General features: G+C 36.5%; 1 protein-coding gene and 1 long non-coding RNA gene across 8 annotated transcripts in view; one reads left to right on the top strand and one right to left on the bottom strand.

The window, feature by feature from the left end:
* Positions 1 to 27,570, bottom strand: part of TRPC3 (transient receptor potential cation channel subfamily C member 3) — a 77,070-nt gene that overhangs the window by 17,243 nt on the left and 32,257 nt on the right. For 2 of the 7 annotated variants that reach the window (XM_055385162.2, XM_063705520.1), the window contains exons 4-11: positions 20,868 to 21,032; positions 17,970 to 18,186; positions 16,247 to 16,480; positions 13,397 to 13,661; positions 10,416 to 10,611; positions 8,945 to 9,154; positions 7,645 to 7,692; positions 5,701 to 5,784 (exon numbers count right to left, since the gene is read on the bottom strand). In XM_055385162.2, the coding sequence (XP_055241137.1) occupies positions 5,701 to 5,784; positions 7,645 to 7,692; positions 8,945 to 9,154; positions 10,416 to 10,611; positions 13,397 to 13,661; positions 16,247 to 16,480; positions 17,970 to 18,186; positions 20,868 to 21,032 (1,419 nt within the window). Of the gene's footprint in view, positions 1 to 5,700; positions 5,785 to 7,644; positions 7,767 to 8,944; positions 9,155 to 10,415; positions 10,612 to 13,396; positions 13,662 to 16,246; positions 16,481 to 17,969; positions 18,187 to 20,867; positions 21,033 to 27,570 lie in introns of those variants that run through there. The other 5 variants (XR_010133486.1, XM_055385163.2, XM_004040349.5 and 2 more) reach the window with 5 other exon arrangements.
* Positions 12,780 to 27,138, top strand: LOC109026495 (uncharacterized). The gene is made up of 3 exons (XR_002005491.4): positions 12,780 to 12,903; positions 20,821 to 21,070; positions 26,882 to 27,138. It is a non-coding gene; the product is annotated as an uncharacterized lncRNA (long non-coding RNA).

Raw genomic sequence — 27,570 nt, forward strand, 5'->3', positions numbered from 1 at the left:
AGCAGCACATTTTAACCTATCTGGTGAAGATAAAAACCTTTGGTAACACACTGTTTGTAAATTAAGGAGGAAATAGGTGCTCTCATATATTTATTGTAAGAATGTAAGTTAGTACAAGCTCCATCAGTTTGATAATAGCTAAAAAATTAAAATTCAAATATACTTTAACCAGACAATTCCATGTATTTGTTCATGATTGAGATGTTATATATACAAAATGACTTACTACAGTATTGCTTATAATAGCTAAATATTAGCAATATCCTCTATTTTCATCAATAAAAGAATGATTAAATAAGTATAACCATATGATGGAATACAATGTAACTACCAAAAGTAAAACTTTAACTTTAAAAAGAGACAAAGAAAGGCATTATATAATAGTAAGGGGATCAGCTCAGCAAGAGAATATACCAGTTATAAATATACATGCACCCAATACTACAGCACTCAGATATATAAAGCAAATATTATTAAGTCTAAAGGGAGAAATATATCCTAATATAATAATAGTTGGGAACTTCAACCTCACTCTCAGCATTAGACAGATCATTCAGACAGAAAATCAACAAAAAAACCATCAGATTTAAACTACACCAAGACCAATGGACCAAAAATATATTTACGGAACATTTTACCCAACAGCTGGAAAGTACACATTCTGTTTTTTTTTTTTTTTTTTTTTTTTTTTTTTTTTTATGAGACAGTGTCTCACTCTGTACCCTAGGCTGGAGTGCAGTTGTACAATCATGGCTCACTGCAGTCTCAACTTCTTGGGCACAGGTGATCCTCCTACCTCATCTTCCCAAGTATGTAGGATTACAGGCACGTGCCACTATGCCTGGCTAATTTTTTTCACTTTTGCAGAGACAGGGTCTCACCATGTTGCCCAGGCTGGTCTCAAACTCCTGAGCTTAAGCAATCCTTCTGCCTTGGCCTTCCAAGGCAGGTGTGAGCTACCAGACCCAACCCCAAAACATATATTCTTTTAATCAGCACGTGGTACATTCTCTAGGATTGACCATATGTTAGGACATAAAACAAGTCTCAGGAACTTAATAAAATCAAAATTATATCAAGTATTTTATCTGACCACAATGGAATAAAATTAGACATCGTAACAAAAGGCACATTTGAAACTATGCAAATACATGAAAATTAAACAACATATTCCTGAATGACCAATGGGTCAAGGAAAAAATTAAGAATGAAATTTTAATATTCCTTAAAATGAGTGAAAATAGAAATACAACATACCAACACCCATGCAACACAGCAAAAGCAGGATTAAGGGGCAAGTTTATAGCAATAAATGCCTACATCCATCAAAAAACTAGAAAGATTTCAAACAATCTAATGATGCACATAAAGGAAAAAAAGCATAAAAAATGCTTGAAAAAAGCATGCAAGAAAAGCATGAACAAATCAAACCCCAAATTGGTAGAAGAAATAATAAAGATTAGAGCAGAAATAAACAAAATTGAGACTAAAATAAATACAAAAAATCAACAAAACAAAGTTTTTTTAAAAAGATAAACAAAATTGACAAATCATTAGCTAGAGTAACTTAAAAACAGAGAGATAAGACTCAAATAAATAAAATCAGAAAATGAAAAAGGAGACATCACAATGGATAATAGAGAAATATGAAAGATCACTAGAGACTACTATGAATAACCATATGCCAATAAATTAGAAAACCTGGGAAAATAGATAAAATCACAGACACATTCAATCTACCAAGATTGAACCAAGAAGAAATAGAAAATCTAAACAGACCAAAAACAGGTAACAAGATTAAATGAGTGCATAAAACATCTCCCAAAAAAATAATAAAATAAAGTCCAGGACCAAATGGTTTCACTGCTGAATTCTACTGAACCTTTAAAGAAGAATTAATACTAATTACTCTCAAACTAATCGAAAAAATTAAAGCAGAAGGAATTCTTCTTAACTCACTTTATGAGACCAGTATAACCCCAATACCAAAATAAGGACACAATAAAACTACAGGCCAATATCCCTGATGAACATAGATGTAAAAATCCTCAATAAAATATTAATAAACCAAATCCAAAATCACATCAAAATCCCACTTGATAGTGGGATTTATCCCAGGAATGCAAGGATGTTTCAACATACAAAAATCAATAAACATCATACATCACATCAACAGAATGAAGGATAAAAACTGTATGATTATCTCAACAGATGATAAAAGCTTTTCATAAAATTCAATATTCCTTTATGATAAAAAATCTTAATAAATTAGGTATAGAAAGAAAGAATCTCAATGTAATAAAGGCATATAACAAACCCACAGCTAACATCTTACTGAACTGGGAAAAGCTGAAAGCTTTTTTAGAACTGTAACAAGACAAGGATGCTCACTATCACCACTCTTATTCAACATAGTATTGGATGTTCTGGCCAGAACAATTAGGCAAGAGAAAGAAAGAAGGGTATCCAAATTGGAAAGGAGGAAGTCAAATTGTCCCTGTTTGCAGACAACATGATTGTATACATTGAAAAACCTATAGACTCTACCAAAAAACTTTTAGAACTGATAAACAAATTCAGTAAAGTTGCAGAATACAAAATTAACATACAAAAATCAGTTGCATTTCTATACACGAACAACAAACTACTTGAAAAAGAAAATAAAAAAGGCAATGCCATTTACAATACTCAGGTATAAATTAACCAAGGAGATGAAAGACCTCTTCAAGGAAAACTACAAAACACTGATGAAAGAAACTGAAGAGGATACAAACAAAGGGAAATGTACCACATGCTCATGGATCAGAAGAATTACTACTGTTAAAATGACAACAGTACTCAAAGCAATCTACAGATTCAATGCAACTCCTATCAAAATACCAATGACATTATTCACAGAAATAGAAATAATATCCTAAAATTTGTAGGGAATCATAAAAGACCCCAAATAGCCAAAGCCATCCTGAGCAAAAAGAACAAATCTGGAAGTATCACACAATCGGACCTTAAAATATATTACCAGGCTATAGAAACCAAAACTACACAGTACTGGCATAAAAAGGCACATAAACCTATGGAACAGAATTAAGAACTCAGAAATTAATCCATGTATCTATAACCAACTGAGTTTTTACAAAGATGCCAAAAACACTCATTGGGAAAAGGACAGTCTCTTCAATAACTGGTGCTGGGAAAACTGGATATCCATATGCAGAAGAATAAGACTAGACTCCCACTTCTCACCTTGTATAAAAATCAGGGCAAAATGGATCAAAGACCTAAATGTAAGACCTGAAATGATAAAACTAGTAGAAAAAAACATAGGAGAAATGCTTCAGGACATTGGTCTGGGAAAATATTTTATGAACAAGACCTCAAAAGCACAAGTAACAAAAGCAAAAATAAACATATGGGATCATACCAAACCAAAGGCTTCTGCACAACAAAGGAAAAAACAACAGTGAAAAGACAGCCTACAAAATGGGAGAAAATATTTGCAAATTGCTCATCCAATAGGGGATTAATATCCAGAATATACAGGGAACTCAATCATCTCAACAGCAAAAAAAAAAAAAAAAAAAAAAAATCCAATTAAAAATGGGCCAATAATCTGAACAGACATTTCTCAAAAGAATACATACAAATGGTCAACGATATATGAAAAAATGCTCGACATCACTAACCAAACCACAATGAGGTATCATCTCACTCCAGTTAGAATGTCTACTATCAAAAAGACAAAAAAAAAAAAATGCTGGCAAGAACGCAGAGAAAGGGAACTCTAATATGTTGTTGATGGGAATGTAAACTAGTACAACCATTATGTAGAACAGTATGGAGGATTTTCCAAAAACTACAAATAGAGCTACCATATGATCCAGCAACCCCACTATGGGAATTTATCTAAAGGAAAAGAAATCATTATATCAAAGAGACATCTGCACCCACATGTTTTATTGCAGCACTATTCACAATATTCAAAATATGAAATCAACCTAGGTGTCTAACAGCAGATGAATGTATAAAAAATGTGGTATATATACATAACAGAATGCAATTCAGCTATAAAAAAGATTGAAATCCCATCATTTGCAGCAACATGGATGGAACTGGAGGACATTATGTCAAGTGAAATAAGCCAGGAACATAAAGTTAAGCACCGCATGTTCTAACTCATAAACTCATATGTGGAAGCTAAAAAAAGTTGATTTCACAGAGGTAAAATGTAGGACAAAGGATACTAGAGACTGGGAAGGGTAAGGGGTAGGGAGAGATATGGAGAGATTTGTTAAAGGATACAAAATTATCACTAGATAGGAGGAATAAGTTCTAGTGTTCTACACCAGGAGTCCCCAACCCGCAGGTGAAGGACTGGCACCTGTCCGTGGCCTGTCAGGAACCAGGCTGCACAGCAGGAGGTGACAGGCTGGCAAGTGAGCATTACCGCTTGAGCTCCACCTCCTGTCAGATTAGCAGCGGCATTAGATTCTCCTATTATTGTGAACCCTATTGTGAACTGCACATGTGACAGATCTAGGGTGTGCACTCCTTATGAGAATCTAATGCCTGAAGAGCCTGAAGATCTGAGGTGGAACACTTTCATCCTGAAACCATCATTCCACCCCATCCGTGAAAAAATTGTCTTCCACAAAACCAGTCCCTGGTGCCAAAAAGGTTGGGGACCACTGTTCTATGCCACTATAGCATGACCATAGTTAACAATGACATATTAATATTATATAGTTTCATATAGCTAGAAGGAGGATACTGAATGTTACCAACACAAAGAAATGATAGATGTCTGAGATGATGGATATGCTAATTACCCTGATCTGATTCCTACATATGTATCAAAATATCACTATGTAGACAATGAATAAGTATAATTATATATCAATTAAAAATAAAGTTAGAAAAAACCAATAAAACAAAAATAAACAAATATGTAAAATTTACAAAAATTTTCTTAAAAAAAGACTTTGACAATCAGTGGGCTGAGCCATTTTGTGGTTTCCTGCTTCTAAAAAAATTGGATAAGAAATAGAACAATACGCAGTAACTGACATCACCAATATATTATAAATTCCTTGATCGTCACTTTTGTGAACTTATACACATCAGAAAGTCAAAGACTTGATGATCGAAATGATCAACGAGATGAAAAACAAAAGGGCTATAACTTCCCCTGAGTTGGAGAATAGTGTTCAAATGTCACATCCAGTACCAAATGCAAAAGATATTTTAAAGTAGCACTCATGAAACAGTATAGCCAAACAATCCATTTAAAAAATGGATCACCTGAAAGAAAAACCTAGAGAAAAAACAAGTTTTCCTGCTGTGGGAGCATTATTCATTCTAACATACTCTGTCTTCTACTGCTTTCTCCAGTTTAAGTTATACATTATTTGGCAATTGTAGCAACACTTTGCTTTCAATATTGTGAGAGGAACTCTTAGTTAAAAAAATGAAGGACTTGGACTCTGATTTCTAAAGTCTCCTCCAACTTACATACTCTTTTATTTTTAATTTTTTTTAAAAAAATTTCACAGGTGTTGAATCATTTTCTTTGTTCTGAACTATCCTCATGGTATAATGGTATATCTCGAGAATATAATTCAACTCATGACACACACACAAACACACACACAGACATATATGGAATCACATAGAGATCAAGAGATACGTCTAATGAATGCTTACCTGATAACGTGTTGGCTGATTGAGAATGCTGTTAAAACTGTGTGATTCAAAAACTCTTGAGTTAGACTGAGTGAAGAGGTTTAACTAGGAAAAAATACAATTAACCTAGTAAATTAGAATACATTCATTTGGAATAAAAAATATAATCCATTTATTCTCCTTGATAACATTTCTGGAGTCAACATTCCCAAGAAACATTTTGTGGAAGTTGAGCTTTGTTAAGTGATGTAATATATTCCCAAAGGTTAAAATTACTGTGAGCAATATGCTCACATTTATCAAAATGTTGGCAGGATGTACTACTGTAATAGAACTATTTAATGGAAAATATATGTTAAAAATTGGCTCATAATAAACATAATTTTTCCTGGGGACCTTGTATACTTTATCAAAATGTACTCAAGGCATCTAGAAGGCCAAATTCCATTGAAGTTTGATCTGTTCCTGAGCCTAAGTTCCTCTTCTAGATTTGAATAGAAACACATTGCAGGTTCAGATGGCACCATTTGGTATTTTGCAGCCCTAAAATATTAGCCAAAATAACACATGTTCCAAAGCATCTTGGCCTTATACTGAGCCAGGTTCACAATTTTGGAGAGAATTGAGCTAAAGAATTTTGGTTTCCTTTTCTTTTCTCTCATTTTCTTTTTAAGGTTTAGCTTTTGAGTGGGTAGGAACAGGAAGCAAGAGGAACACACAGGTACTACCTAGTCTTCATGTATACGAGCAGGGCCTCTTATCTGTGGCCAAGCTCTGCCACTGTAAGGTGTGATTCAAACACATGGCCCTCTAGCCAAAGAGATGATTCACTTCACCATCTAACTTCCCACCGTTATAACTCAGGAAGGTGTGGGATGCTAAGAGATAAGGAAGTGCCACTGATAGGCAAGGACCTTCCTTTGTTCTCTTACAATTGTGCCTGGAGAAAACCTTAGCTAACAAAGTTAATTCTCCAATCGGCCACTGGAGGCCAGTATCTGATTGCTGACTGAGGTTAGCGGTCTAGGTTAGCTGGAAAGATTTCTTGAGGTTCCTTCCTCTCTTCTAAAAAAGAGAAATAGAAAAGTATAATTTCTCCAAATTTCTGCTGCATTCAATACATGAAGAGTATCTATGAATATGAGTAATATTAAAGAGATGTAAACAGCTATATGCAAAATTTTAAAAAATGAAATCAAAATTTTATTATTTATTGTGGCAGTTTTTAACCAGATATGGGAAGAGTGGGAAGTCGAGGAACAAGCCTCCTGAGAGATCAGTGTCCAACTTTCTATTTCCAGTATCTTCTCTGAGAAAAGCTATTCTTTCCTGTCAATGGTACGATACAGGCAGGAGAGGACAGCCTAAATGTAATGCTTCCTTCTTGTTCCTGTGAACAGGCTGTATTTTCTTTACAGTGGTCTAGGTAGCCACAAGCCTACTGCGTGTGCTCTTCTCAACCTGACGTTTAGTATTTTCCCTTCTACATTATGATAATATCAGGAATGAAGTCAGTGAGACCTGTTGCCTACAGAAAGAAAACTCAAGGTGTGTTCTGTGAAGTGCAAGAGTTGTGAGCTCCCACACTTGAGAGACTTTCTTTTTTGCAATAAAGCTTCAGTTAATAAATCCCCAGAAAAACAAAAGTCCCTCAAAGCAAAGTCAATTTCAGTAGCAGCAGGAGCTGCCCAGGATGACAACTAGAGCCTGGCTCCTTTAAGAGACCAGCTACCGCACAGCTGAAGGTACACCTCGCTGAGAGGAAGTGGGCCAGTAACCAAGGGTGGACTCAGGTGCTGAACATGAGGCATCCAGGTGCCGCAGAGAGAGCTAGGCATCTGATGCTAAAATACTTGAATTCTGCACCTACCCCACACTGGTCAGTTAATGTGACTTTGCATAAGCAAATTATCTGAATAGCTTCAATTGTCTTATCTATAAAATGGGAATAATGATAATACCTACCTCACAGCGTTGCATGAGGTTCAAATGTACAGGAAAGCACTTTGTAAACTGTGAATGAGGAAGGGCACTGATATTTGTTGAGGCTGGAATTTTGTAGATCTCATGTAATCCTCACAACAACTCTACAAAGTTAGACAATTGTCTACAATTGGTGGACAATTAAGGCTCAGAGTAGTGAAGTGATTTATCCATGTTCCTTGTTAATAAGCCCTAAGTGCCACAATTCAAATCCAGGTCTAATGTCGAAGCTCTCTTCTTTGTGTTATACTGCTTCTCACTACGTACATGAGGTATTATTTTAAATCATGGGCTGTCACAACCAATCACTGACTTGTAACTCAATAGCCTTAAGAGCCCATATCCAGGTCAAACAAAAAAAGATTTAAAAGGTCACTTTCTTAAAGAATACAATTCTTGAAGATTCACAACAATTTTAAAAAGCAATAAATTAAATTGCACTAATCTTAACTTTTTCACCTAGTTTCAACTGAGAAAAAATATCTACCTTCGCTCAGGAAGGCCTATGCTTTATGGGGATAACATTGATATCTCGTGGGCTTTTAGGATGTTATAGCTACAGACCATTTTCATAATTTTACAAAAAGTTATATTTTAACTCTATACATTTGTTCCTGTCTGCCTCATTCCCTATTATTTAGGTTCACTCACATCCTTCTATCTATACCATTCTATCTCTGAAAGTCAGTTCATGATAACAAAGTATGATCATGAAAATTATCTTCTTTGTTAAACTATGACTCAACTGAGATAACTCAAGGGTTTCTTGCTTATTTATAAAATGAGTATTTATGGTTATTTGAGGATGCTCTTGGGCCTGTATCTATTTTATGACACTAATGGAAAAAAATTATTTAGCCAAATAAAAAGTTTCTACAAAAAAGGAGAATATGGTGGTGGTGAACTATACATAAACCAAGAGGAAGGCTGGAAGTTTAAACTATTTAACTTCAGAATAACAGTTGAGAAGCATGGAACACACAAAAACAAAGTGTTTTCTAACAGTGACTTTTCTGGTTACTTTTAACAAGTTAAAGGCTTTTTTGTTTGTTTTTAATCTGGCAGTTTATATGATGTCCTGATCAAAAGCAGGGCCTCGACTCAGTGACTTCTTGAAACATCATGAAAATATTTAGTATTAGTCTGTGAAAGACTGTGGACTAGACAGTTACTTTTAACATCTTCTAAGTTCACACATAAAAATTATTGAACAAACATCAAAAGACAAGAAAAAAAAGACAGAACATTTATTTTAAGGTCTTGGTAAGTTTTCGATACCTACCCTGGACTTTGAGTTACCCATTCCCATTTCTATATCCTTCTGAAGCCTTCTCCTTCTGCATTTGGGAAAGTTAACAATTCGCATGATGAAATAAACAAATGATTTTGGACTAGGAACTAGACTGAAAGGTGGAGGTAATGTTTTTCCATCATCAAAATAGGATAACCAAAGTTTTGAACGAGCAAACTTCCATTCTACATCACTGTCATCCTGTGTCACAAAAATAGAAAAAAAAACTAATTTTAAACGCTAAAAATTCTAGTGACTGATGCTAATAGGTTTTTTTACAATGAATCTAAGTTACGTTTTTGAAATAGGTAACTTATACACATTTATCTACATATATTCTATAGACCTACATAATATTCTCATTTTTCAAATATAAGATACTCATTCTTTTTCATATGCCTCTACCTGTACCGACTGAAATTTAACCAGAACTTCCTGTCTAACATCCAAAAACAAGGCAAAAAAGACAAGAAAAATAGAGTGCCAAGGAAGGATAAAAAGATTAATTCCTCCCTCTGTCCCCCACCCAGTCAATTCTGCATGTTTGACAATAGTTGCCTATTTCCCATCCTCCTTCCTCACCTATACCTATCCAAGCCAGGTTGTAGACACAGGATATTATATTTCAAGGGCAAGGGGAAAAATGATTCTCAGATGAATTGCTTTTTGCCATTTCTGTGTTTACCATATGTCCCCAAATGTCACATAAGCCCCTGAGTACCTGAACTTGTTTTACATCTCCTTCCATTCTCTGTGCTGCCCACGGTGATGGAGATAACCACCCTAACTGATAGGAGAAATGAAGGGAAGGGGTCCTTATGAGGAGGAAGCTGGCTCTCTCAGTTCACACAGCCTAGAAGGCCATTAGGACCAAAACTTCTACTTTGAGAACACTATATTATAAGTTTCTAAAACATACATAGAGATTTGGTGGAGTTAACAAACTGCAAAGCACTAAAAAGATACTGAACACTGAACTGAAGGACATAAGAAAACATATATACAACAGTGAAGAGAGGTACCAAACCCAGCCCAATCCAAAACCAAGAATCAAGTGATTTCTAGAATACTCAAAATTTTGACTGGATAAAGAACACCATTAGTGTTTGCCAAACATCTGGTCATTCTACCAGGTAGAATTGTGGGCTGGCCAATTGAAGAGAGAGTAATTTCCTTAGGGCCAATACTTCCTCTAGCCACTAATTTCAAAACTTCTGAAATATACCCTGAGAGAAGGCGGAGCAGCAGTAAATTCATGGGGACCCCTGCTGTGCACCTAGAAGACAGCAGAATGTGTAGAGCTATCTATCCAGGTAGAAAACACAGGGAAAGGCTCAGGCTCTGTGTGGATATAAGCCTCTTTGTTACATGAGCTGGAGCTCAGCCACAGGGTACAGAAAGAGGTGTATACTATCAGAATAGGATGACAAGGATAGACACTATGGATAGAAAACCGATTTACCTCAATTTCTTGATATGAGCTATTAATCATAGCAATTAGCATGTTGAGTAAAACGACCACCATAGTTACATTGTATATTCCATAAAGAACGTATCCAATATTTTCTATGAATTTGTGATCATATTTGAGCACAACAGAAGTCACTTCAGACAACCCAAATATTGACCAAAATAAAGTCTTGAAACTTTCTTCTACACTGTTGAAAAAATAAGATACAAAGTAAGTAAGTTAACAGTTTTCAATATCTAAGAGTGAAAAGTAAAAAACAAGTTAGGGTTTAACTACTGTACAGATGTAAAATGCCACCATAATATACTCCAAGAGCAGAATTACTTTGTTATGACATTTCATAGAAAAATTATTCTTTCAGGTTTTCAGGAACTGATGACCAAATGGTGCCAATGCCTAGCTTTTCTGAAGTTATCATCAAGTGAAAATTCTCTGAACTCCACAGGAGAAAGCTGAAGTCAAGTCACAATAACCATTCCTTTCTCCTACAAAAATGGGAATTTGCTGTTTGATTTTGTATGTGATTTAGAAATTTCAATCAGGTTTTCTGTAGTAGAACAGGGTTGGGATTAAAATTATATACCCAATTTTTAAAAAGTATGTAAAAACATATTCCTTGCAGCATCATTTGCAGTAGGGAAGAATGAAAGTAATCTAAATATCCATCAATAGGGGACAGGCTAAATAATTCTGGTATATCCAGATGATGGAATGCTATGCAGCTACTGTAGGAAAATGAGACAGATTGAGCTTTGTGTGTTTATATAAAATTATATCAAAGATACAGTAAATGAAAAAATAAGATATAGCAAGTGTGAAATATTCTATCATTTAAATAAAAAAGAAGGGCATACAAATACTTATATTCTTTTTTATATAAAAAAATCTCTGAAAATATCCAAAAGAAACCATTGTCTCTGGGAACTAAGGATAAGTAAGAGACTGGGCCAAGGGTAGGGAGAAGGACAGGCATTTCCCTGTAGATGCCTCTCTATTTAAATTTTTTATCATAGGAACACATTACCTACCTAGAAATACTTAACTGGAAATGAAGAGGAGGCAACAGAATGAAAGATTCCTGTTCTTTTCCCTTAATTTATATAATGTACTTCCCGATTCTTCCACCACAACAATTAGCACTTAGGCCCTCACCAGACTAATTACCTATGTTCGTCCCTTAAATGATCTTTGGGTGGTTTTGTCACAGAACCAAATTGTAATCACTAGTGAACTAAATTAGTAATCATTAAATTAAAGATTTACACACATAAAATTCCATTACACCTTCAAAAGTAAGTCTTTTCTTTTCTCAGAGAAAGATTTGTGAAAAAGTACGTTTTAAGTTTGTTATAACACATCCTAAATAACAATGAATTTTATAGATTTGTAGGTTTTAGGACTAGTTTATTTATTCGCTCATAAAACAAATATTGACAGAGCACCTATTATGTTCTAGAAATTTTGCTACACCCTGAGGATGGAGGGTTGAATAGAACTCTATTCCTATAGAGTTACTCTCTATTACAAAACATGTGGCTGTGTGATATCATGGCGTAGATGCTGACAGGAGAGTAAGAAAAACTATAATCTTTTTGTTCCTACCATTTATTTAACCATATCACAAAATTCTCCCACTCCTTCCTCTTGCTCCTTTGCAAACCTTGCTGCCCCTAGCTTCTCCTCGAATCTATATGGAGTGCATGTGTGGGAAGAGGGGGATAGTAAAAAAGGAAAGGACACTGGCAGTTCTGAGCTCCTACTGTGGGCAAGAGGCTTTATATAACTCACCTTACATAATTGTCACAACGACCTTATTTAAACTTTATTGTGCTTATTTTAAAAATAAGGAAACTGACACTGAGAAATATTCAGGAACCTAACCAAAAGCCACAGCTAGAAACAGCAGAGATTGCATTCAAATCCACGTCTGCATGATTTTCAGCCTATGTCCTTTCTACTACATTGAATGGTCACATCCCTAGACAAAACAGTGAAGAAAATAGAATGTATAAAATGAGTTACCATAGAGTTAAAAGGAAAATGGGGGCAGGGATCACATTGTGTGCAAGATCTCTTTGTAATTTCCCTGCTAGGTTCAAACAGGTTTTTTACTTCATTACAATAAAGCGAGTTTCAAGTCTCTTTCACCTCTAAGACCTGTTCTATATTAACTATTAAAAAATTCATTTTAGAACAATTGAGATGTCTACAAGGGCTTGATATGCTACTTTAGTCTATAGAGTACTTACTGAGTGTATAGTTTGTTTCCAGCAGTGGCATTATTGGGAACAAAGGGAGAGCAGGGAGGGTTTATGACCTTCCCACCTGGAAGAACTGCAGTAGAAGGGGGGCCCTATATCCATGACAACCAAACACCACTGGGTGAGAACAGATCTCACAATCTGGGTGTCTCCATGCTGTAGGAACTTGAAGGGAAAATGACTAAGGAAACTTGATCAAGGAAGACTTCATGGAAGAGGTGAGTCTCTAGTGCAGAAACCAGTATGGCCAAAGGAAGAAACTGGTATTACCATGATAGTGGGCTATAAAATGTTTAGCTATAACTTCCTCTTACTCGACTTCCTGTACCGATCAATGAATATATTAAAATAAAAGCTGATGCTTCCTTTTTGAAAGAAGAATACTGGCTACAAAATGATGAAACTAATTTTAATGTTATACATAATGTAAGAGACACCCAGTATTAGAAATCTGTTATCCTGTTTTCTTAAAATAGCCAGTTTTGTCTAGGGTTTTTCCAAATTCTGACCCATTCTGTGGTCAAACTCTCACTAAGCCCAGAGATGAGCCTTCAGAGCAATATAATCAACACAAGCACTAACTGTTTTTAATGGATTATTTTCTGTGCTTAAAAACATCTTTATTACAATCAGAGAAATTTTTCCTTTGCTTCCTCTAGATTGGCTAGAATTTCTCTTTATCATACCTGTATAATAAGATATTTTACTTACGTGGTAAAAGCAGCATTTACTTTAGCCCCAAGGTAGTAAGAATAAAGTATGAACATGCCAATCATAAAGGCAAAAAACACCATAATAAAGAGGACCATGAACTTGAATATGTCCTTTACAGTCCTTCCAAGAGAGATCTGCAGGGGGCCAAAGCTCTCATTTGCAGGGAGGATGTACGCAATCCGAGAGAAGCTGAGCACAACAGCTATGGCATAAAGGCCTTCAGATATAATCTGAGGGTCAGAAGGGAGCCATTTATCTCTAGCTAGAAAAAAGAGAGAAAGAGATTAAAAATGGAGCTTTCTATTCATTGCCAACTACGAAAAGCAAATACCTTAAATAGGATCTATCTTGTAGGTAGGTGGTTACCATCTCAGTTGAAACTAATCTAGATTTAATTAACTGTCCAGGGACTATTTTCATCTTAAACCAGAAACGTAAATTCTATATTACTTTAGATGGAGGGTACACTATTATAAAGATACTAAGCTGACTTCACATTCAGCAGAAACAGAATAAAATACAAAACATGGAGAGGTTAAAACACTTCGTTAGACACAGACTGTATCCAGGATGACAAAACAACTGACTTGACTGATTTGTCCCTTCAGTTATTAGATTTACTGACCAGTTATTTTGTCATCCTATAGGCACAGCCGGAGTGTAACTTCTTTTCCATATTTTGTGGGAAAATTAGTTCATCAAACAATTCATGCAAATAAAATATTTCGAGGAGTGAGAATGTCACTGAATCACAATGGTGCTGATGATGTGGTATCTCAGCAATATAACTTGTCCCCGAAAAATGTAAAATGCCACTGAAGTAAAAGAATTTTGGATATAGATTCAGAATGGGACCCCTAACAACCCTTTCAAGGTCACTTATTAAGTCTGCAGCAGACCTGTCAGGTCAATGAAATATTATGTGGTTAATTGTGCAAACTTGCAGACATCTGCAATAACAACAAAACTTAATATTTGTTGATCAGTTCAGCCACTGTGGAAAGCACTTTGAAGATTTCTCAAAGAACTTAAAACAGAACTACCATTCAACCCAGCAATTCCATTAGTGGGTATATATCCAAATGAAAACATATTGTTTTACCAAAAGACACATGCACTTGCATCTTCATTGCAGCACTATTCACAATAGCTAAGATACGGAATCAACCTAGGTGCTCATCAACAGTGGACTGGATACAGAAAATGTGGTACATATACTCCATGGAATACTATGCAGCCACAAAAAAGAACAAAAATCATGTCCTTTGCAGCAACATGAATGCAGCTGGAGGCCATTATCCTAAGTGAATTAATGCAGGAATAGAAAACCAAATACAGCAGGTTTTCACTTATAAGTGGAAGCTAAATAGTGGGTATTCACGGACATAAACATAGCAACAATGAAACTGGAAAACTACTAGAGGGAGGAGGAAAGGGTTGAAAAACATCTATTGGGTATATGCTCAGTACCCAGGTAATGGGGTCATTCCTAGCCCTAAACCTCAGAATCATGCAATATGCTCAGGTAACAAACCTGCACATGTACCCTCTGAATCTAAAAAAAAGTTTAAAAAATTAACATTTCTTGACTATTTAATATGTGTCAGACACTGCTTTCAATGATCCTATGGATTTGATATTATTATCCTCTCTTTAGAGATGCAGAAACCAGACTTAGAAAGATTAAAAATTGATCAAAACAATACATATAGGAGATAGGGAAGCCTGAATCCATCCCTTCCAGACAACAGTCATTAAATACACATGAATAAATTTCAATAAATAGGTTATGAAATAGTCAAGATACATAAAATACAATCTAAAATTAATTCTTTAATTACAAATGGTGATAATTTGCTCATTTGAACAAGTCTCCTTGGTACATAAAAATCTTTGCTTGCTGAGAATAACAGAGGTGCTTAATTACATCTTATATTTTGGAGCGGAAGTCCAGCCTTCAATAACGTTAACATGCTCCTTGTACTCATCACAATGTGCCCTAATTACACCTATAAAAAATTATTCTTCACAACCAGATCACAGTTAAACTCTGTGCCTGAGTTCCCTTACCTGTAAGATGAAGATTAGACAACACTTCCTAAAGTCTTTTCCAGATTTCAGATTTTACAACTATATACAAATTTGCTAACTGTGGCTCCTCAATTTGGCCTCAAGGGAAGAGAGGCTAACATTACTTACCATTGGTTTGTACGGGGCAAGGAAGGCATCAATGTTCTTTCACACCGGATGTCAGCTGAGGTCTCACTGCTCTTCATAATATAGAGATATTTGACATGAACCCCATTCCATGCCATGTGAACAGGACAACATCCTCCCCCAATATTTCTGCTGGTTCTCCAGAGCTTACATTCTCACGGTCACTTTAGAACCTACTTCCTGCCTCTGTTGAATTACCGTTCACTTTGCCTGCAGAGCAGTTTGGCAACTTTTATTATCTTATCTCCTTGAACCCATGCTCTCAGGGACTTATCTTCCACATCAAGCAGTTTATCAAACTATTTTTTCCCTAATTAAGACAGTCTCCTAATAGTAATTATCTTATAGGCTTAAAGGTAATTTTCTTCCACCTTGCAATATTGTCTTTTTATAGCTATGAAAACTGAGGCACAGTGAAGCAAATTGACTTGAACAAGTTTACACAGCAAAGGGGGTCAGAGCCTTGAAATGAATCCAGTTTTGTAGGTTCCAAAGTTCATGCTTTCTCCACTGTCCATAAATTTTCAATACACCTCTCATACTAAACATACTCCAATTGGCATTTCCTTCCAAAATGTGGTTCCAATACCTTTCCCAAAACATAAGGGGACCCTGAAGCTAACAACTTACCATAAGTGAAATACTGTATCTCTGGTGGGAGTGTCACTTCACTGAGGTCACTCTCTTGGACGTAACTGTCCACATACTGTTGTGCCTTCGTTGCCTGAAGGAAAGCTAGGAATCTGGCTGTGAAAGCAGCAATGAAGATGGACAGCATCCCAAAGTCGAGCACATTCCACAACTGCAAAATGTATTCCCTAGGTCCTTCCAGCCAGAGCTCTTTACATTCAGACCACATCATTCCTGTCACAACAAATACAGAGGGTGCAGGTCAGATTTTACAGGCCAGACCGAGAAGCCATTATTGTGTCCACCATCAGGTCACATCTCTACCCTACACGTCAAGCACAGTACTAGGCATCACAAAGCATTGACTGACTGACTGTATGGTCACTGAGGCCCTGTGCAGAGTTAAATGGAAGAAGCTCCTGCTAAGAAAATAATTCACCCCACCACACTAGAATTTGGAGAAGCGGTCCACATGTGGCACCAGAGATGTCTCTATTAATGAGAGGAGGTGGTGGAGGGGGATGAGGAGAAGAAAGAAGGAAAGGAAATAAGGAGAGAAGGCTCTTCAAGTTATCCCATAAGACTTTTGGAGAAGAAAATATGTTCTATACAATCACAATGGTTAGTTATCAAACCATAGTGATTATTGGAGAATTAAGTCCACAAGATTTTTAACAAGAAGAACGGTTTCCCAATGATACTCATATCACACTTTTATCCTCTCTTCTCATTTCCATGTCATGCTAAAAAGTGAGCAATACCGTTTGAAAAAGATGAAACCCTTAAGTGAGAGGCCCTAGGACATTCTGAAGAAACTGAAAGCAGAAAATGCCATTCTGGGACAAGAGGACAAAATAGTACAACTTAACAACTTAACAAATTGTCCAACTTAACAAATTGTCCTGACTACATAAAGGGAAAATATTGTAGAATTTTTAAAAAATGTAATGGCTTAAAAGAAAATGTATAAAATAATTACTTGACCTAGGCTGAGGCCACAGGAGTGAATGGGAGGAAGAACTAACCTACTAACTCAGAAAATGAGAAGACACCAAGACTCACATTGGATAAAACAAATACAAAAATGACTTCTGATTAATCAGAAATAAACAACCTGGTTCCAATCTCCATTTCTTAGCAGAGAACACAATAAATTCTTTTCCTCACATTACTTCAAATTCTTATTTTAACACAGCTATTCAAAATGGGTTATTGTAAGATGAAATAGGTTGGTGCAAAAGTAATTGCAGTTTTTGCCATTTTTAAAAATAGTAAAAACCACAGTTATTTTTGTACCCAACCTAATAACAAACATTCTGAAAATGAAAACTCTCCTAAAATCTCTGGAACTAAAACAGCTAAGAAAGTATTTGTCATCAGTTGATAGCCATTGGGTTATTTCATAAGTATTTCAATTAAATAATCACAGTGAGTTACATTTTAAAACTTACATCTTGTTCAATAATTGAAGTCAGATTTCTGAAACATGGTATATTTGTAATTAGGGTCATGTTACTCATTAAAAATTTTATTTAGTGTTAAGGGACACCTTTTAGCATTATCTAGCTGGAAAATTATTTGGTTATTTTGCTGTTTAGCTTATCTTGCAACAGTGATGTTGTCACCATATAAGATATAATAACATTTTTTTCAATAGAAAATGACAATTATTTCTATAATTACTTTTTGGTAGAAATTAGGATATTTAAAATAAAAGACTTACCAAGAACCCAGACCATAATTAGCATTTCCGTCCATGTAAACTGGGTGGTTTTCACCCTGAAGATCTGTTTGGGATAGTCAATAACTGTGATATTGGGCAGCGTGGTGATGCCTTCGAACCTGTCTGAGGCATTGAACACAAGCAGACCCAGGAAGATGATGAAAGAAGCTGCATGTGCTACAAATTTCATAAAAGGGCTTCGCAGGATTTTCCCCAGCTGTAACAAAACAAAGAGGAAAAGTTTGCTTCAGAAAATCTGGCTTTCACTTGTGGAGATTACAATATAGGATTAAAAAAATAGATGAAAGGAGAACACTCAAAATTCTGCTTCTGTTTCCAAAAAGCTCTACATTATGAAAAATATTCTTTCTTAGGGGAATGCTTCCTCCAAAAATAATTTAATAAGTATTCAAAATTCATTGTTTCTAAATGTCCAATTTGTCTTAGGGTAGACTGCATTCACAGATGCACTTCTGGAAATCACAGGGCCTATACTGGTTCTTGCTCTTATTTTTACACAAAAGAATATGCAAAGTCTGGATTTTAGGGTCCGGAAAAAGAAACTTCAACTTTGTATTGTGTAATTCTTCATTGCTTTGTAATTGAGATGTTATGAGGATCTTATAGACTCATATAAGACATTAAAAACCCTTTGAAGATTAAAAAAATTACTACTACAGAAGTAAATTTTAGTTCTCATTTCTAAATATTCCAAAATCAAGTTATACCTGGTATGCTATAAAAAAAGGCAGAAAATATTAGAACCAAGATGAATATTGCACCTGTTACTGCCCCTAATAAGGAGATACACAATAATTAAAACCTCTAAGTAGGTTAACTTAATTGAAAGTGATCTCCGAGTTGGATGATCATGTAAATGGTACAAAGGGACTTCCAAAGTTCAGTATATAATTATTTTAAGGTGACTCCTTTAAAATCCCCTGTGATATAATGTCCTTAAAAGTCCCATGTTCCTGTGAAAATGAAAAACCATTCCTCCCATCCCAAGGGCCCCCACAGTCCAAGAATTAGGTACATTTGGTAGATTTATCAAGTATGTTCTCTCTTCTACACTCTCAGACCCTGCTTTTTAACGCTGTCTGTGACCTTATAAAGTACTGAGGTTCACATTTAAGGGACCGTTAACTCCAAACAAATGTTTTTGTAGGTCTAGAACCTTAATGTGATGTCAATAAATGATGAAAGAGATGTCAGGGATTTTGGGGATTGAACATGAATGCACACAGACGAATGTCACATTTTCCATGTTAGACACAGAAAAATAAACAACACATTTATACATCACCTTGTTGTTACACAGCTGCAAAAAGGGCACGTTTGGGGGTAGCTTATCCGTAGCACATAGAAATTTCTTGGGAATTACCAAGTCTGTTTCTCCTAAAGGTCAATCTTTTAAAACTTTAAATAACATGAAAAGAAAGCAGAATGCCAATCGCAAAAATGGGACATACATGGAAAATTCTTACTATGTTGCCTTTTTCCATAAGATAGGTGGTATACGGCAGCTCTAAACATGGGCTCTGGGAATGGCTCAACTTCCATGTTTCCCTTCTCTGCAGAGCACGCCACACTGTTAGTTGTACTTGTAAAAGTGCAGGGAAAAAAGAAGTGGACTCCAAGATGGCTACTTCAAACCTGATGGAATGTTTTAACTGATTAAGTTCCCCTAAGAGACAAACACTTCTAAACCTAAACTTTCCAACTCATTTCCTTCAGAAAAGAAAATTATTTGGGCAGGATATGATTTTTTTTATTGCATGCCCTCTCATATTATATATAGTTTTTCATCTTTAGTGTTTACGTATTTGAAGAATCTTAAAGTAATTTTCCATGATACGTAACAAAAGAACTTGGCTGAGTCATCAAACATGATCAAAATGACAAACTTTCTGCCTTAACTTGCATGGGCAACTCAATGATGAAATGAGATGGATGAATATTCTCACACATATATGGTGTTTGCAGAGCAGAACTCTGCCGGGGGGAGACTGCTGAGCCACAGAGATGACAGATTTCCAGGATCATTTGTAAGTGCGCTTGACTCATTTTGCCTTGAAACTACCTCTGACTTAAACAAAACCAAATTTCAGAATATAAAAACAGGATTAAAGAATCTCAGCACAGCTCCTTCTCTCTGGCAGTGCCTGTAATAACTGGCATGAATAGTATTCCTTTCCACATCTTGCTAGGGGATCTCTTGGGCACAACTAAATTGATTTTACATTGGAAAGTTGAGAGGAGAATAAAGGTACTAACCAAAATGATCCAAGCAAAAACAAATAAACAATCTAAAAAAATCTAAAACCCCTGAACCTAAATCCTACATTTTTAAGAACTGTCTGAATTAACAAAGGGCTAGGGGAACCTGACATGCATTTTCTTGAAGACTTTGGATACCACTGCTGTTCTCAACTGTGCTTCACACACTTAACCTTGGATTTCTTCTGACAGGTCCAAATGGGTTGCCCTTCTAGTTCCCAGCGTAACTGCTTCTTGGTACTACTGCAGCAGTGCTCTCCATTCCCCGGTCTGTTCACAGGCCAGCCCAGTCGACACTCTACTTATTAAGCCGTCAATAAAATCAGTACAAGGGCTACTTCACTCAAGCAGCTTTTCCTTCTCTGTCTACCATGAGGATTTTATCTTAAAAGCCTAAGTACTTTATGCCTGCAAATGTGGTATATCCCACTGGTACCAAATCCTTTTTCATCCCTTATTCGAATTGATCCAGTAATTAAAAAGGAGAATCTGTGTTCTTGAATCAATTAACATTCAGGGTAAAACTGATAAGATTCTTAAGCATGAAGCTTTTTATTTTTTTATCCCAAAGAGACACAGTACACCACCACAGAGGAAATAGATGTAGAAAGCAAGTACCCTGCTGCAAGGTGCGATCCAGTAGCCAATGGCCAGGAATGGAAGGCCCAGGGCCACGACCAGTACAACGAGACACTTGATAGCTATGGTCTGCTCCCTTAGGCCTGAGAGGTTCTCATACCAGATCGTCAAGAGCTGCTGCTGGCAGTTGGGATGAGCCACAAACTATTGGGAGAGAGAGAGTTTGAGAAGGGGAGAGAAAGGTAAGTTACCATACCATTGTCAATAGCTCAACTATTAAATACACATGCATCCTAAAGATATTAAAGTATATTTTTTCTAGCATATTGGTACTGGAAGGTTCTGGTAATATTCTTCTTAGCTTTCCCTCCATTTTTCAAAATTGTTTCAGAACTAATAGAAGAATTAGAATGGAAATGAGAAGGTAAAATTGGTGTTGTCCTTAATCACAGTTCTTTTTGATAGAAACCCTCCATGATTCACAGATTTCTCCATGGAATCTGGGTGACATCTGGCTTCTTTTGTAAAAATGTGTCCCATCTTGCTGTTGGCCAGCTTACTTGCATTCAGTTCAAAATGGAAAAGAAGAAAAGTTACTTGGTTTATTGTAGGCTATAGCTAAAAGAGAAATGTGTGAAGTTTCGCGAGCAACCCCTAAAATGCTACATACAAAAAAATGCATAATGCACCCTTTGTGTAATTATGTACTATTACTGCAAATCTGTAAAAGGTCTGAAAAATAATCAATTGAACTTACAAATATTATGCTGGGTCTGCACATGCACTTCTTCCAGGAACTGGCACCAAATGCCACTTCCCTCCTGTCCTCTTTTTTATTGCTTCCTTTATCAAAAGGTCAAAAGAACACGACTATTTATCTTCAGCAGTTCTTTAATAAATACAATTCTAATCAGGAAAAATGAGCAAATTATACTTATTTCAGCCCAGCCATTTGATTTTTTTTCCCGTTTGATTTTGTTAAGTTATCTGCCTGCATCATTTAGAGGGACTGGGATTTCTTTAAAGCCCTGTTCTTATTCAAGAAGCAGAATGTATTTGTACTTAGGCCCGTGTAAAGGTCCCTATGCCAAAATCTGCCCATTTGTAGCTAGACACACCTTTTTTTGAATGGTCATATGCTCTTTGTCCAAGCTCAGGAATTCAAAAATCAACTATGAGTGACAACGTATTTTTTAAAGGAGTTCTTAGCAACACAAAAATCAAGGTGTCACTGTCTTCTAAAAAACAGAATAAGCAATAACAATGAACCTGTTAAGAAACACCCATGAAATGTTTTTGGGAACTGAGAAACAGAGTAGCTGCAGTTCCTACTTGTCAAAAGGTTCCTCTTTGATCAAGTTCTAGTTAATGATCCTGATGATTCTTAGTAACTCCAGGCAATTCCTAGAGTTATTAACATTTGGCTCTTTATCAAAGCCCACCTACAAGGAAATGCACAGGTTTCCACTGACTGGTGCATAGTTTCCCATCAACAATTTTAATTAAAAAAGAAAGTCTCATCTCCCAGGACAGGCAATGTAGGTTCAATTTCCCCCAAATCCCTGCCTTTGCCCCCAGAGTGCACCCAGTGTAAAGTCCACTGATGGCTGCACTGGCGGCTGCCTCCGCATCACCATACATGCGTACTTAACGACCCACAGACAGAAGTGGTGAGAATAAATTTATGAATATTAGATTTGAAATAATTAACTGAGTCATTATGTTGAAATTCTAAGCCTCAATGTGATGGGTATTAGAAAGCTAGGCTTTCGGGAGGTAATTAGATCATGAGGGAGGAGCCTTCATGAATGAGACTGGAGCTCTGATAGGAAGAGGCGGGAGAGCTCGCTCTTTCCACCATGTGAGGATACAATGAGAAGTCAGCAGTCTGCAACCCAGAGGAGAGCCCTCATCAGATCTTCACTATGCTGGCATCCTCATTTTGGATTTCCAGCCTCCAGAACTGTAAGAAATAATTTTTTTTTTTTTGAGATGGAGTTTCTCTTTTGTTGTCCAGGCTGGAGTGCAATGGCACAATCTCGTCTCACCACAACCTCCACCTCCCGGGTTCAAGTGATTCTCCTACCTCAGCCTCCCAAGTAGCTAAGATTACAGGCATGTGCCACCATGCCTGGCTAATTTTTTGTATTTTTAGTAGAGACGGGGTTTCTCCATGGCGGTCAGGCTGGTCTCAAACTCTCAACCTCAGGTGATCCGCCCGCCTCAGCCTCTCAAAGTGCTGGGATTACAGGCATGAGCCACCACGCCTGGCCAAGAAATAAATTTCTGTTGTTTATAAACCACCCAGCCTATGGTACTTAGTTACAGCAGCCTGAACTAAGAAGCATATTTTATCATGCGAGTTCCTTTCCATTCAGTTTTCAAAATCCCAGGTCCTGATTTTCAGTAGCTGCTAGTTGCTAAGGATGTATTAGATCTTCTCTCCAAACCCAGGATTTTGTCACTTTTCCAAGGTTCTAAGTTTTGAAAACAGCATTTCATAGACCAATGCAATCATTATTTGAACTCACGAATATCAAAGTTGAAGGCTTCCTGGGTATATGTGACAACTTTCTAGGATTCTTGTTGAGAACTTCTCCAAACTTCCACTTCTGCTCCTGTACTATATTTAGATCATTTCCTTCCTGCTTCACCTCTCCCTCTATGGTCCCTAAATGTCCTTTATTCATTCATTCATTTATTCACTCATCAAAATATCTTAAGCCCCTCCTATGATCCAGGCAGTATATTGGGCAAGTATATTGGTACAAGAAGATAAAAATGGAAGCATTAGAGTTGAATTAAGTGATAAGAGGTCATTGTTCTAGGGTACACAGTAAGCTTTGAATAGACACAAAATAAGCTATTATAACTGAGACTTCAACTCATAGGCTTGTCAAGATGCCTAATCAGAATTTAAAAGAGTCTTAATTTGAATGTTGGTACAAGTATCTTGATATTTGGAGGATCTGCATTTGTGGGAAGTTAGACAGATATAAATAAAAGGCATCCTTGGTGGCTGCAGCCAGGCTAACCTTAGGACAGATAATGGTGCATTCAGGGTAAACTACAGGTGGAGCATATAATGTCGTTAAATCAGATTACCACTTAGGAAATCAACAATGTAGTTTTTAGACCAACAGTTTCTGTAGGAAACAAAATTCCCATGAAGTTAAGAGACAGGTGGGCATGTGTCTATATGGAATTGATGGACAAATTTCCCTTTTGTGAGTGTTTGGTAGCTATCGTTTGAATGTGTCTCCTCCAACATTCAGGTGCTGTCAATGTGGTAGAGTTAACAGGTGGGGCCTTCAAGAGGTGATTAGGCCATGAGGGCTGCTCCCTTGTTAATGGTATTAAGACGCTTATAAAAAAGGCTTCATGCAGCATTCAGCTAGCTTGCTCTTCTACTCTTCTGCCATGTGAGGACGTAGTGTTCCTCCCCTCTAGAGGATGCAGCCCTCACCAGACTACCAAACCTGCTGGTGCCTTGATCTTGGACTTCCCAGCCTCCAGAACTATGAGACAAAAAAGTTTTGTTCTTATAAGTCTCTCCATCTCAGGCATTCTATTATAACAATGCAAACGGACTAAGGCACTAGTCGTTCTTAGGTTTTAAACTCTTGAGGACAGAAATATTAATGTTATAGTATATCTCCCTTTCCTACTCCTCCTCCTTGGACTAATTTTTAAATTTGAAGATGTGCTTTATGGCATTAATTACATATTTATAAAGATTGCACAGCTTCAAAGACTTGATGGACTCAGTCCTTTCCATATGGCATATATGTGATGGTCAATCTTTGACTTGATGTAACCTGTACTACAGTGCAAACACTTACTCTACATTAAGTAGTAACCAAAATTGTGGGTGTTTGCATTTTGCCTGTTACACTTTAAAATTCAGCTTAACAGGTCTATTTCCTATGCTTCTAATTCTACTCTTTTTTTTTGAGATAATTATACACAACTTCATGGATTCTGTCGATTCCATTTAATCCACACAAACAGATTTTCCTCCAATGATGTAAAATCCTAATGCAAGTACACAAGGAGCATTTCAAAAAAGAAAGTAAAGCCAGTACAATAATAGCAAGTGAAGGCAAAAAAGCTAATCCCTTTAGGAGATGAGTTTTGGTCTTTTCAATGACTTCGAAATAGGGCAGTGACCTTTATACCTGAAAAGTGTTTTACCTCCTGAAAAATCTCCTTATGTCACTACACCAGTCATGCCCAACTGGATAACATTTGTATGCTGTTTCCTAACTTCAGTGGACCAGCAAATTGAAGTCATAACAAAAATAATACCCTTATTTTGAGTTTTCTGATTTAAAGAGAGAATGCTTGACACAAGAAAATCTCAATCTTTCAATTGGACAATCAGCATTGAGAACAACTGAAATGTTTTTTCTTGCCAAATAACTAATAGATTATAAACTGAACCACTGATCAGGGCAGGTTAGGGAAAACAATCAAATTTTAAACTTAAAAATTAATTCATGTTACACTGTTTTTCATCAAATCAGCCTTCACAAGAACGGTCTTCATGGGAATACTGTTGTGTAAAATCATGGTAGGAACTCTGGATTTGTTTTTAATGATACTGTTAGAGCCACAATTCATACAATTTAAAGGAACATATTCTTGTAAATAAAAACTAGGCAATTCAACTTCTTTTTAAAACTCAATGACTTGTGAAATATAAACCTAAAACTTATATTGCACAGGTTTTCTGGATTTTCAAACTTGCTGAGTGCAAAATGCTCTGTTATCTCTTGGTGCCTGGGGAAGACCAGGACAAGAGGCCACACAGTGCAGGACACAGGACTGTGCCGGCCAGCACACCCATTCCGACGTCTCAGTGGTGTATTTACCACTCTCTCACTGCATTTCTTTAATTCTGGGCTTCCCCTGCACACTTTTTGCACCGAAAGTGGATACACAATGGATGCTTTTATCCTGTTTATACTGCTGCATGTTTCTTTTTAGGATGGCTTTTCTACATTTAAATCTAATCCTACTATGGAGGAAATATTAATAGGAGAGCAGAAACGAAGAACTCAGGAAATGTTCTCCTTCTCTTTCTGAGAGCCCAGTTTTCCAGATTCAATGGTCTACCAAGCTCTAGTATCTTTTGTCAAAAACTTTCTCACAATAGACATAGCTCACGGTGAAGTAGGTAGAACTTTGATTATTTCTATGGTGGGGAGTGGATTAATGTTCAGCTGCACATCACAGAGCAGGATAGAGGTAGAGTCAGAATTAGAACTCAAGACTTTTGGCGGGGGGCAAATAGTCCATTATTCTAATTAAACAAAATTAGTGTTTTTGCCTAAAATTTAATTTTCTTGTACCCATTTTCAGAAAATCAAATTTCATCTTCCAGTGTATTCCATTCTCTTTTCAAAGAATAATATAGGTATTTCTATAAATAGTAATAGTGTTCACTATCCTTCCAGTTTTATAATTTACCTTACAGACCGCTTAAAAATGATTTTAGGCTGGACGCAGTGGCTCACACCTATAATCCTAGCACTCTGAGAGGCTGAGGTGGGCGGATCACTTGAGGTCAGGAGTTCAAGACCAGCCTGGCCAACATGGTAAAACCCCGTCTCTACTAAAAAAACAAAAATTAGCCAGGCATGGATGATGGGTGCCTGTAATCCCAGCTACTCGGGAGGCTGAGGCAGGAAAATTGCTTGAACCGGGAGGTGGAGGTTGCAGTGAGCCGAGATCTCGCCACTGCACTCAAGCCTGGGAGACAGAGTGAGACTCCATTTCAAAAAAAAGAAAAAAAACCAGATTTTAGGATGAATAATCTTCAAAATCCATTCCCTGTTAGTAAAGATGCAGGCAGATGGTTGCTCTTTTACTATCAGCATTGAGAATTGTAAATTTTTATTCTTTGTTAGTTTAAGAGAAGGAAAATGGTATTTGTACATTAGTATACGTTTATCACTAAAAGGTCTGAAAATTTTAAATATGCATGTTAGCCATTTGAATTTTCTCTTCTGTGACATGCCTATTCAAATCTTTTGCTGATTTTTCTACAGGGCCCTGGATGTTTTCCTTACAAATTTGTTTGAGTTCTTGGGATATTAAGAAGATCAATCTTTTGTGAGTTACAATCGAAAAAACATTTTTCCTAGTATGCCCTTCACTTTTTTGTTTATAATCTTTCTGATGTCATACAGAGGTTTTAAATTATATGTGGCCAGATTATTTGCATTTTTGCTTGGAGATTTCTTCGCTTTTATATGAGAAAGTCCTTTCCAACATAAACATTAAATTCATGGTCATGTATCTCCTATTCTGGTGTTTTATATATTCATTTTCTGGATTAACTGTCCTTGAGTTCTGTAAGGCCTGCGTTGAACTCATGCCTTAATTTCTAGGTAAGACCAGAGCTCTGGGAATCCTGAGCCCAGTTAGAAGACAATAGACTCAGAACCAGAGCTGGGAGTAGGTCTTGGGCAGACGGTAGAAAAAAGACTTCCTGAGTCTCATATGCGGCCAGTATGGCTTACAATTAGATAAGAATGGTTTCCTTGGTGGAATTATGGGTTGATTTGAATAAATATGAGTTTATTATGTTATCAGTGGGTGGGGGAGTCCATAACGTATAAAGTTACTTTGAAATCCCAATGGCTTGCATATGGCTGTGGACTACCTCTGTGCCAGAGTGGGCAGGGTTTGTGCATCATTATAACCCAAGACATGGTTTTGCTTGGAGACTAGAAAT

This window comes from Gorilla gorilla, chromosome 3, assembly GCF_029281585.2.
Source record: "Gorilla gorilla gorilla isolate KB3781 chromosome 3, NHGRI_mGorGor1-v2.1_pri, whole genome shotgun sequence".
Lineage (NCBI taxonomy): Eukaryota > Metazoa > Chordata > Mammalia > Primates > Hominidae > Gorilla > Gorilla gorilla.